This window comes from Trichechus manatus, unplaced genomic scaffold (genome assembly GCF_000243295.1).
Source record: "Trichechus manatus latirostris isolate Lorelei unplaced genomic scaffold, TriManLat1.0 scaffold00076, whole genome shotgun sequence".
In the NCBI taxonomy this organism is placed as follows: Eukaryota; Metazoa; Chordata; class Mammalia; order Sirenia; family Trichechidae; genus Trichechus; species Trichechus manatus.
Window position 1 is genome coordinate 11,328,344 of NW_004444012.1, and position 12,918 is coordinate 11,341,261.

At 37.6% G+C, this 12,918-nt stretch overlaps 1 protein-coding gene across 7 annotated transcripts in view; it reads right to left on the reverse strand.

Moving 5' to 3' along the window:
- Positions 1 to 12,918, reverse strand: part of UBR1 (ubiquitin protein ligase E3 component n-recognin 1) — a 129,549-nt gene that overhangs the window by 75,040 nt on the left and 41,591 nt on the right. For all 7 annotated transcript variants that reach the window (XM_023735189.1, XM_004380676.2, XM_023735191.1 and 4 more), the window contains 7 exons: positions 10,303 to 10,365; positions 9,942 to 10,065; positions 9,494 to 9,601; positions 8,576 to 8,664; positions 6,927 to 7,025; positions 5,910 to 6,067; positions 1,361 to 1,460 (listed from right to left, as the gene is read on the reverse strand). In XM_023735189.1, coding sequence (XP_023590957.1) covers positions 1,361 to 1,460; positions 5,910 to 6,067; positions 6,927 to 7,025; positions 8,576 to 8,664; positions 9,494 to 9,601; positions 9,942 to 10,065; positions 10,303 to 10,365 — 741 coding nt within the window. The remainder of the gene's footprint in view (positions 1 to 1,360; positions 1,461 to 5,909; positions 6,068 to 6,926; positions 7,026 to 8,575; positions 8,665 to 9,493; positions 9,602 to 9,941; positions 10,066 to 10,302; positions 10,366 to 12,918) is intronic.

A 12,918-nucleotide genomic window follows, 5' to 3' on the forward strand; every position in this document is an offset into this window, starting at 1 on the left:
CTGGACTGTACGAAGAAGAATGCAACATTGAGACTGGAGGAAGACTCATTAACAACCTGTGTTATGCAGATGACACAACCTTGCTTGTGGAAAGTGAAGAGGACTTGAAGCACTTACTGATGAAGATCAAAGCCTACAGCCTTCAGAATTGATTACACCTCAACATAAAGAAAACAAAATCCTCACAACTGGACCAATAAGCAACATCATGATAAATGGAGAAAAGACTGAAGTTGTCAAGGACTACATTTTACTTGGATGCACAATAAACACCCATGGAAGCAGCAGTCAAGAAATCAAAAGCTGCATTGCACGGGGCAAATCCGCTGCAAAAGACCTCTTTAAGGTATTAAAAAGCAAAGATGTCACGTGAAGACTAAGGTGCGCCTGACCCAAGCCATGGTATTTTCAATCGCCTCATAGGAGCATTCGAAAGCTGGACAATGAATAAGAAAGACAGAAGAAGAACTGACGCCTTTGAACTGTGGTGCTGGCGAAGAAAACTGAATATACCATGGACGGCTAAGAATGAACAAATCTGTCTTGGAAGAAGTACAACCAGAATGCTCCTTAGAACCAAGGATGGCGAGACTACATCTTACATACTCTGGACATATTATCAGGAGGGATCAGTCCCTGGAGAAGGACATCATACTTGGTAAAGTAGAAGGTCAGTGAGAAAGAGGAAGACCCTCAAGGAGATAGACTGACACAGTGATTGCAACAATGGGCTCAAGCATAAAAACAATTGTGAGCATGTTGCAGTGTTTCATTCTGTGGTACACTGGGTTGCTATGAGTCAAAACCGACTCAACAGCACCTAACAACAACAACATATTGGAAAAATATAAAACTGTCAGGATTCACATTCATATGTGAGTAGCATTTCAGCATGGTTGTTACACTGGTCAAAATGCATGGGTTCCAATTCCAGCTCTGCCACTTTCTAGCTGTGTGACTCTGTGCAAATTATTTTTAAGCTTCAATTCCCTTTTATGTAAAATGCCAACAATAATAGTAATTAGCCCATAAGATCGATGAGAATTAAGAGAGATAACGCATGTAAAATGCTTACTACAGTATCTGTCACATGGTAAGCACTAAATAAACATCAACAGTAGTACCAAAAATAAGCCAAGATACAAAGAAAGATCTATTAAAACAGGATTGGTAAGGCAGTGTTCAAATCCTACTTCTACTTTGCTAAATATATATTCTTTCCCATATAAGCATTACAGTTTTAGCTAAACTGCTCTATTAAAAGAGAGACACACAGGAAAATCACAATTTGCAAAACATGAAAAGACAGGGTTAAATTTAAGTGAATTTCTCTTATTAATGTACAGAAAAACTATCATACCTGCATGCAAGTAAGAATCCTCAAAAAAGATCGAAAACCTTCCAGGAATTGCACTCTTAATCTCTCTGTCCATGCCGTGGGCTTGCTGATCAGGACATACCTATTATTTCATCAGACAAAGAAATATTTCATTTCCCTATTTTGAGATCATTTTAAGATTCTCAGGACTACAATGTTGATTCCTCCAAATTATGTATTCTAATTTCTTACTGTAATTAGCTGCTCTGAGCAAGGCTAGAATTAGTTATTCTGCTTTATTGTAGATACAACCAGCAAAATGTGAATGTTCTACATGCCACAGATGTCAACATTAAGCCCGGCTTCTCTACATCACGTCCTCAGAGGTTAGCCTGATGAGGTGAACCTGTAACTGCCTAGAGCCCTGGTGGCACACTGGTTAAAAGCTTGTCTACTAACCAAAAGGTTGCCAGTTCGAATCCACCAGCTGCTCCTTGGAAACCCTATGGAGCAGTTCTGCTCTTCCTATAGGGTCACTATGAGTCAGAACTGACTCGATGGCAACAGGTTTTTTTTTTATAACCGCCCTCGTCTGTCACAGCTAACTGTAGACAACCATAGTACAGATTTTCTAGGGCTGTTTGGATTCACACCCTTTGCCCAAAGGGCCAGTTGAAATCTCTTCAGTCTTAGGATATTGGAACAGATTTCCTACCTCCATGGTTTCAAAACTTAGAACTTGGGAGGATGGAAGCACCCGGACATCTTTTGCTTTGCTTCTTTATAATGGGAGTTAGATTATCATGTATACATGAGTTTGCACATCAGAATGTACATGTTACATGAGATAAACAGACCCACTTTAACCTATAATTCGTAAGACCAACATTTCCTTCAGCTGGAAAGACAATGACTGGTTTCATAGCCAATGAGAACAATGTTTATCTTGAAATGGTATCTCACGAAGCAATTGTTACACAGCAGGTATTAGGAATACAAAAGTGAACAAGACACACCCGATCACTGAGGCCTTCCCTTGAGGTTCAAAGTGTAGCGGGGGAAAACAGATACATACAGTGGCTACTACAATCCAATGTATGTACAAAGAAAGTAATGTAGAAACAAAGGACAAGGCAACAAAGAAAAATTTTTGTTGTTAGTAAAAATAGTGAAGATTGGGGTTTACTTTTTCCCTTTCTTTAGATATCCATTAATATGTTGAATGTTCACTAAAAATAAAATCATCAAGACGTTACCAAAGAAATAACTTTGAAATACACTAATTACCATCTAAATCTTTCTTTTAAAGTAAAGGTAAAAAAGACTAAAGTTTAAAATCTTCCACAATGAACAAATGGCCTTAAAATTGGGCTGTTTTCTAGAACACTGCTATTGGGAGTGTGGTCCACAAAACAGCAGCATCAGCATCAGCATCACCTGGGAGTTTGTGAGAAATGCAGAATTTTGGGCTCCATGCCAGACCTACTAAATAAGAACTAACACACTTCAACAAGCTCCCCAGATGGTTTGCATTCATATTAAAATCTGAGAAGCACTCATCTAGAGTAGACGAGAACTTACATTTCTAATTTCTAGTGACTTCATATAGGTCATGTCTGACTTCCATAGCAAGTACAGAAGATATAAAGAATAGGAAAGAAAGAGCAAAAAGGTAACAATGCTGAATTTTACCCAAGTCCTGTGATCCCGGAAAACAATGATGATTAAGGAAATTCCCCCACCTTTTTATGTTCCAGAAAACAACTGACCAAAGTGGCCTTAATGTTCCCCTCATCTTGACTAAACTTTAGGCAGTCTTCTTCCTGACTCTAAGCCCCTGATGTCCCTCTCTCAGTGGCTCTCACATAATCCAAATCGAACACGTTCCATCTGGCCTTAACAGTAAACTCAGGAGATGAAGGAGATCCATGTGACCAACTCCACTGCTTAATCTTCCCTAACTTCCTTTGGGGTCCCTGGGTGGTGTAAATGAAGTGCTCAACCACTAACCAAAAGATTGGAGGTTCCAGTCCACACAGAAGTGCCTTGGAAGAAAAGCCTGGTGATTACTTCCAAAAAATCAGGCATTGAAAACCTTATGGAGCACAGCTCTATTCTGACATACGTGGGGTCACCATGAGTCAAGAGTCCCTCAAGGACAGCTGATTAACTTCCTTCAGGATTTTTCCACTGGCTCCCTCCAGTCTTTAAAAGCATCCTGCCCTCTGCTTCAGTGGAGCTAAGAAGAGACTTAGTTCTAGCCTCAAGGCTATCAGCCTCCCCCACTCCTCCACCCCCACCCTCTCCCTTGTAAATAAGCCTTTTTGAGTCAAGTCATCCTTGCCTGTTTTAACACTCTCCAGTGCAATTTTCTTTGAAAAAGGAAAGAAAAGAGTCTAAAGATAAATACATATGGCCAAATCAATGAGAGAGAAGTAAGAAAAGCAAGGACAGGGTGCAAGAGTAAGGTGTGATTTGCTTTAAGTCTTCTATACTTTTCAGAAAGGAGACACAGGAAGAGATTAGAGAATAAGCATGTTAGGAAAGAATAAGATATGACTGCAAATTTCTACAATGAGAGACTGAGAAAGTAAGGCTGAATAATTATCTGTGAAACAAAGGACATAACTCGTTGGCGTTTTAGCCAGGTTTCAGAGCAGATTTTGTTGTTGTCTTTTATGTATTCTGTGAGACTACATGATGTAGTGAAAAGAACATGAATTTTACGATAAATAGTGCTAGGCTCAAATACCAGTTCTGCCACTGACAAGCTCTGAAACCTTAGGCAAATAATCTACAAATCAGGATTATATCATCTACTTTATGATAATGTTGCAAGAATAAAATGAGGTAAAATAAGTAAAGCTCCCTGGCATATAGCATTTGCTAGTAAACTACTACTATTTGCTAGTGAATTACATGAGAACATATGACAAGCCTAACACATCATCTGTTGAACAGGTGCTCAAAATATGTAGAACTTTCCTTCCCCTTGTCACTAGAGATATCTGTATTGTGGTGTGGGGGTAGGGGAGAAGTTGTAAGCACTGGTAAAGCGGAAAACTTTAAAGTTACCTTCCAAGCCAGGGACCAACTACAGTCAGAGATGGATAAGACAGGACAAAGGATGTGATTCTGTACCACTTCTCTGAATAACAATAACTGAGTTATAATACTTCACAGTAACGAGGACCACAGTACAGAAATGTTTTCCTGTCCAGTAAGAAGACCCAGGGCATTCACTGATTCAACACCAATAACTTTAAGTACCGCCACTGGGCTGTCTGTCCGTGCGTGCGCGCACATAATATGTAATTTATTATGCCTGAGGAACAAATCTGAATCACACTGGCTATACAGTGATTCACTACTGAATTCACGCATCATCTCTACTTCTTCTGAAGATGTGATAACATTACAATTTACTGGACTTTAAAGGGAGATTTATATGCCATAATTATATTTAGAAATTTAACAATTTGAGAAGGCCTTGAAGCATTTTCCTCAGTAATACCAGGGATCCACAGCAAAGTTCCAGAAATCTGTCATATGTATTTTTCAATGGGCTAAACTATTTCTAAGTTGGATTGGAAGTCTATTGTTTCCACCCCTATATACCCTGCAGTCACCAGAAGGGGACAAAACTGGAAGGACTACTTTCCAAAGGACTAGAAATAAATAATTATGTACACCTTAGAGCTCTTTTTTTAGATAGCAGACTGAAGGAAATACATTTTGTCTTAATATATTCTTTTAAAAAAGAATTTTTTGAAGTCTGTGACTTACTGAATAGTTGATCTATCATAACCCTTATAATATCCACATCTATTTCTAAAACAAATGCAAATTTATTTCCTTTCAGGTCCAATGAGCCTAAACATAATCTATCAAGTGATTCTAACTTCAATTTAAAAGGAAACACTCGATCCTCTTCAGAGAGAAAACCTTTAATGAAGGCACCCTTGATGAACATCAATAACCTGATCGGTATTTGTGAACGGTTGTCCCTGCGTGGCGCAAACCGTTAAATGCTTGACTATTAGCCAAAAGGCTGGCGGTCTGAACCCACCCAGAGGCGCCTCAAAAGACAGGCCTGGCGATCTGCTTCTGAAAGGTCACAGCCTTGAAAACCCTAAGGAGCAGATTTACTCTGCACACGTGGATCACCACGAGTTGGAACTGACTTGATGAAAACTAACAACAACAGCAGCATATATAGGTATGAAAAGGAAGTTAAAAAGAAATTTGCATCAAAAAGATCATCTGAAACTACGTACACATAAACTACAGAAGAGGGACAGAGCCCAAGTTCTTTAGCATGAGTGAAAGAAGACTCATTTGGCAACCCCAAGAGATGGTAGCTCCTGTGACAGGCCCTCTCAGTTACCTTCTACATTAACCTGTTTCACAAATCAATAAGAAGCTTCCACTTAAGACATTTATTGACATGAGGCAGGAGCAATTCTTTGTATCTGCCATCATTATAAAGAGAATCCTAGATAACCAAAATGACCAGAGGTTTATTATAAGACAGACAAATAAGCACACTGTGTTCTACAGGCACCTACACTTCTTGACCCCGGCAACTTACTTTAGGTCACATATTACCGCATATACTCTTCCCAATTTGTCCTGGCTATAACCCTGGAAGTTGAATTTATTGTTCCTGTCCAAGTACTCAGGTAAAACTTCTAGAAGAGTTTCAGTAATGACAGAAATAACATTCTGCTCTTCAATAAGATGTCGAGCCTGCAAAATATTTCAAGAATATTGTCTTTAGCATTATTAACTCATCATAATATGGACTTAATTTATTTATTCATTTGGTTGGTGACAAAGTTATTTAATGTTTATTGGGCATGGAACAGTCCTTACTTTCATAGAATAAATAATTACATTAGTTATTTTCTAAAAGTAGAAATCCCTACTCCTGAGTAAGTAGAAAACAGCTATGTGGACGACCCACGCTCATTACACAGGTTTTCTACACAAGTGTTTATCATCAAGAATCACACCATGAGAAGGAGAACAATGTGGCTTCCATCGCAGCTCAATCTATTTGGCATTCCTCACCCTATTCACCCCCAACCCAACTTCTCTTCCCCATCCTTTTCTATGGCCTTTTGAAAAGAAATAGTTAACAAAATGTCCAGAAGAAACAGGGAAAGAAGTAGTACAAAAAAGATTCTTCACTCTTCTTCCAGGCCTACACAGTACCATTGCATATGTTAGACAGTCATAACCTTCTCCCTTCTTACCTTTATCTTACTCTGATTTGTCCCCCAAACAATAACTGAAGAACAAAAGAATGGTAAAAAATTGTTTTGGTAGAAGAGGTAGTGTTCCTAAATTACTCTATAAACCTAGACACCAGCTCTGGACTTCACCTGCAGGGTATCAGGACATTTGGATATAGGCAATGCTATCCCTCTCAATCCATAAGTTACCTAGCTCATGGGTACCACTGAAGTATTATTCAATTGTCCAAATGGAATTAACCCAACTCAGCGATCCTGACATTGTTTTAATTTGATTCAACACTAAGTAAAATTTTTAAAAGGCAAAAGAATCTTTTTAGAAAGACTGCAAAGAAGTCATCAGTACACACCAGAGTAGGGACAGTAAACATCTGCACCGAGAGCGCAGTTACAGAGATACTTCTGTCATGATCATCACTGATATACTCCTTCTGCAGCTGTTTATAATACTGGAAGACATCAGAGGAAGACTCAATTACAAATCAGTACTAAAACTTTCACAACCCCAATTTTAGCAACTGCTGCAAGTTGTTTCTTTCAATAAGATGAGAAGTAATAAAATTCCTATTTATTAAGGCAGTAATATCATGGTCAACAAAATATATTCCAAGCAATTAGAAAGAGAGGAACAAACAATAAACCAAGTACGAATTTAGCTACTCGAACTAGCGAAGTTGGAAGTGAGAACTGCAAAAAAACAAAACAAAACACAAACCTACACACAGGTAAAAACTGCAGAGGACTGTGATGGTACAGCACAGTATATACAATCTTTAGTAGATTCTACCCCGATGGCACAGGGCAGGGGCTATATTCAAAGCATTTAACAGCTGATATGACCTGGAAAATAAACCAATCAGATCCAACCCAGGAAATAGAATGGATACTGGCTGCAAATAACTGCTCATCCGTACTGGTGCGTAACGGCTAAAAATCAGCCCTAATATAGTGGCAGAACAAAAATAATACACAGCCATGTATCAAGCACCTATTATGTGTAAGCACAGTGTTGGACACTTGACTTACATATTTAATTTTACCCTTCAGAATTCTTACAAAGAAGAGACCATAGTGTATAACAAAATATCATCCCTGTAGGGAAATTAGCATTTGGATAAGAAAAAAGGATTTTCGTTTCAGATCACAGGTATAATCCAACATTTTATCTCTAATGAGTTTTAGAAGAATACAGTTAACATCCTGCCATCACCTTTCAAGGGTAAGACATACACCAAATGTCTTAGTTGCTTTTAGTAACCTACTTATAAAATCGATGAAGTACAGGTATCTTATCCTGCAGCATCATTTGTCCACCACAACCACTGTTTCTTTCTCTGCCTCCAATCCTATTCTGGGTCCTATCTCTGGCCCTGTTTTAAGTCTTACAGAACTGCCTCCAACTCAAAATCAGAAGAAACCAACAAGTATCTACTGGCTACCTTCAAGGAAGTCCTTGTCTTGCATAACCTTGCAATCTAACTTGGGAAACAGACAAAAAGACAAGACAATGTAAGTGATATACAACAGGTCAATAAAACAACAAAAAAGAAGGTATATGTTTTACCTTCATGTTTTAGCCTCAAATAGTTAAGTATAACTTGTGCCCACCTAGTTCCTACCTACCTCTAGCTTGATTGAACATCTATTCCTCTTCCTCGCTATGCCTTTCAACTAGTCACTTCTACTTTTGTGATAATTTTACTAACAGGAAAAATGATTAAAAAGGATAAATGCATGTGTGAATGTGATAAACTCCCTTCGCCCAGCTTAGGCAAATAATAGGTCATTTTCCACCTATCTCCATTCCCAGACTGCTGTCTCCATACTACCAACCGTCATTTGTGAATATATTTATGTAACATAATAAACTTTTGAGAAACAAATAAATCATAAAATTCAATCCTTTTAATTCATAATTATTGTTTTTATTATTTCATTTACAAAAAACTGCCTTCTATTCCTATTTATCGACATCTATTTATATATAAAGAGTAATTACCTTCACAAATTCCATAGTAAAGAGTTTTTTGTATTCCATCTCCATAAAAAAACTGCTGAAGATCAATTCGTGAAGGATCTTACGGGCACCTATTGGTCAGTTTTTCGCGAGTAGAGGTATATCACCAAGACAAAAAGGACATTTCAGCTATCAGAAGTGGCAAAATATTATAAAAATATTTCTCATGCTAACAGACCTCACGGACTCAAATATGAATAGCATTTATCACATTAATATTTAATAGTTTGAATTTAAAATACATACATGTACCATATTTTTATGCAAATAACGCGCACCTTCTGAGTTTGACAGTTGTGCCCTCCCCACCTCCCCCCTGTGATAGTTTCTTGGCACGTTATGCTAATTTTTTTTTTAAACAGCAACATGTGGAAGAGGATTGGCATGGAAGTGCTTGTAAGGATGTCTCGCAGTGGAGAGGGAGAGGGGCACACGTGATTTGCACAGTATTGCCTTTCCTCTCTTTTCTTGCACTCCTCCCACCATTTTATCTTACTTCATTTTATCCTCTCTCAACCTTTCTCCATTCCTTTTCACTCCATTTCCCTCAAAACTACTCTTCCTCCGTACTCTCCCTTCTCCATTCCTGTTAGCTTTCCTTTTATCTTTTGCGTTTTGTTCTTCATTTAGATTTAAAAAATTAAAACTAACACAGCTTTAATAATAGCACTACTATGTGAATGTATATACATACAAGTTTTTACTGACCCTGACTAAATGAAAAGGCAGTATAATTAAAAGGCAATAAATAGCTCTGGGTTTTAACCCAGAAGAGTACATACTGATTGACAAATCTTATCTTAAAGTACAACATCTCATCAATCAAGATCACCGATTTAATAACCAGGATACTAAAGAGATTATAGCTCCACTTTAAGTTATAAGCAAAGCTCTACCTACCTTTATAAAGCTTTGCATCCCATAGCATTAACCTGCTTATGAGACAGGGATTCTGAGAGCCAGGTTCTTCTCTAAGGCACGCTTGGCAAAAGATCTGTCTAAAGTCACCTACAAACAAAGAAGTCACATAATTTTAATTCTTACAATATTTCTCCCAAAAGTAGGTTTCCTATAATAACCTATGAAAAGACTAATATTAATACCCCCATACTTGATGTCAGGAATAGTTTATCAACACAAAGACTTATTCTTTTTTTTAAAGTATTAAGAGCCAATAAAAAAACATTATTTACAGCATTTGAAATGCAATCCTGAAAATTAATTAAAATGCATAAAGCAAAAAAAAAAAAAATTTTATTTTATACTCAATGATATTTTAAATTTCTGGCTAAGGAAAAAAAAATGTATAAGGCAAATAGGATATAAGAAAAATAGGCCTTACACTTACTTGAATAGCTCATAATTTTGTTCATCCAGGAGCCAAGACGTAAAGCAAATTTCTGATGAGCCATAACCTCAGAGTGTAATACTTCTACATGAAGTGGATGTTGAGAGACGTTTTCGGAATGACTCTATAAATGAAAGATTAAAAAAAAAAATTGGTTTTAACTTTGCTTTTAATTCAGTGATCTATTCTTCAAAAAAAGAAATCATATAGTAACCTTCACAGTTCCAAATCTCTGGGTCTAAACGCCCCAGTCCTATCTTTATTCTACTTAGGATGCCTAAATACTTCATCTTTCCAGTTGGGATCCTATAATATACATTTCTCTTAAAATTCTCTTTTTGTCCCTAATTCAGAAGGTTACCTTTATATCTTCTTTTGCTTCCTGGCAAGCAGCATAAGCACCTGCTTTAACAGCCCGACGACCCTGATTACAGACAAAAATAAGAATTAGGTAATGGATTGACAACACCAATCTATAAGTTATATATAGCCCAAGGACCTAATCAGCTCTCAATTATTAATTGCTTGCTGACTACTCAAAGTGGTAAGATGGGACGATACCTGAAAATTAGATGTAAATGTTTAACATCTTTATGAAGCATCATAACTTTCAATACCTCCAATAGAAAACTTCTGTAGTTTAGGATGCTAGGTTACTACCCTGATAAGAATGCTGGTCCCTTACTTATTGTAGTGTGTTCTATATATATCAAATAATAACAATAAGTTAGGTTTAACTAAACTCCTACTGTGTGTGTTAAGTGCTTTTCATGAATGAACTCAGAACTCCTTAACTTGTGTTCCATAACATACTTGTGGTCCACTAACAGGTTAGAGGTGTGGTGGGATATAAATTCCTCAAGCCCTGGAGGCAGCCAGGCAAAGTCTATGTAGGATTACCTGAAGGACCACTCTTTAACCCAACTGTAAAGATATTCTCATTTTCTACGTGTGCCATGATGTGAAAAGGGTCAGGAAACACTGCCTTCTTCATTTAAACTTTACAAACACCCTATGAGGTATGTGGTATCATTACTCCTATTTTACACATGAGAAAGCCAAGGTACAGAGCAGTTAAGTAGTTTGTCTCCAATTCACACAGTTAATAAGTGGTAGATGCAGGGTTTAATGACAGGCAGTCAGTCTCCAGAGCTGCACTCTTAACCATCATGTTCCATTCCCTCTCTAGAGCTTCACTGTGTATGTGTAAGAACTACTCAAACATATTTGGACTATTAATGATACCAGTGAGGTTGTTATTATACAGAAAAAAATGCACAAAAAAGCCAAACCTTAAAACACTAAAAAAGAACAGATAAGACATTAATAGCCATATAATTCAAGTGTTAATAAGCTTATAAATGCATGAAATACTGGCAATCAACCTAACACAATGGATCTCAATGTAAGTTGGGGGAAGGGGACAGATCACTTGGGAAGGAAGGAGCTTTTTCAAAATATATGGGTATCTTAGTTATCTAGTGCTGCTGTAACAGAAATATCACAAGTGGACGGCTTTAACAAACAGAAATTTATTCTCTCACTGTAAGTCCAAATTCGGGTGCCAGCTCTAGAGGAAGGCTTTCTTTCTCTGTTGGCTTTGGGGGGAAGGTCTTTGTCATCAATCTTCCCCTGGTCTAGGAGCTTCTCAGTGCATAGACCCTGGGTCCAAAGGACATGCTCCCCTCCTGGCACTACTTTCTTGGTGGTATGAAGTCCCCCTGTCTCTCTGCTCGCTTCTCTTTTATATCTCAAAAGAGACTGACTTAAGATACAACCTAATCTTGTAGACTGAGTCCTGCCTCATTAACATAACTGCCTCACTAACATAATAGAAGTCAGGATTTAGAACACATAGGATAATCACATTAGATCACTAAACGGTGGACAACCACACAATACTGGGGATCATGGCCTTGTCAAGTTGACACACATTTTTGGGGGACACAATTCAATCCATAACAATGGGCATTTCCTTCTCTTCCTCTTCCCCATACTCCCAATTCTGATACATCAAGCCTGGCCCGGCATTTCTACTTTGAAAAAAGAAAATCTCCTCAGATGATTCTAATAAATATCCTTTATCCTCACATTATGGCTGAAAACACAGAACCGTAAGTATGAACATCTTTATGGGTATACAAACTACAACACAATCTCATCTAGGCGAGAAGTACATTTTTCGCCTAAATGGGGCATACAGCATTACCTCATGTCCTATTTTCTCCCTTTGAATGAGCATGCAACCATAGCTTTTCTTGCCACCATAATCATCTTATGGGGTCTTGGCAACGAAAAAAAACAAGTCAACCTACCAGTAGGTAGGTAAACTGTAGCCACAGCCTTGTCCATTTTGACTACAGAACAGAGTAGTGTAAAAAAAAAGTTAGGAAGAGATAGGCCAGATGATGGAAGACATAGACCTTTTCTATTCCATTGGCAAACTAACAAAGTCCAGCCCCAAGCTTTCCCATGCCAACTCTTCTCCTGGGCAGCTAGTTCACTATACTGGTATGCGATTTTTCAGGCTCCTAGGGTCATGGTAGATCATGGGAATGCTATAGGAATAATATATCTTGGTATTTACCAAGCTTTTCTCTTAAAATCCCCAATGTTAACCTTGTAGATGGCAAAATATAGAATGGGAAAGAACATCATTACATTTTTAAAAATTCTTGAATACCTGTTTCTTTCATAAGAATGAGATAAAAATAATTCTTCGAAGGCAGAGAGCATATTTGACTCATGTGTGTACTCCCTCTAAGTGCCTCTATAAATGTGTAGTGAAAGAACAAAGTAGGACGACTCACACTTCTTGATTTTAAAACATAAAGCTAGTAATCAAAACGGTGTAGTATTGGTATAAGGACTGACATACAGACCAATGGAATAGAATTGAGAATCAGGAAATAAACCCCTATGGTCAATTGATTTTTGAAAGTCCATCAATGGGAAAAGAATAGTCTCTACAGTAAAT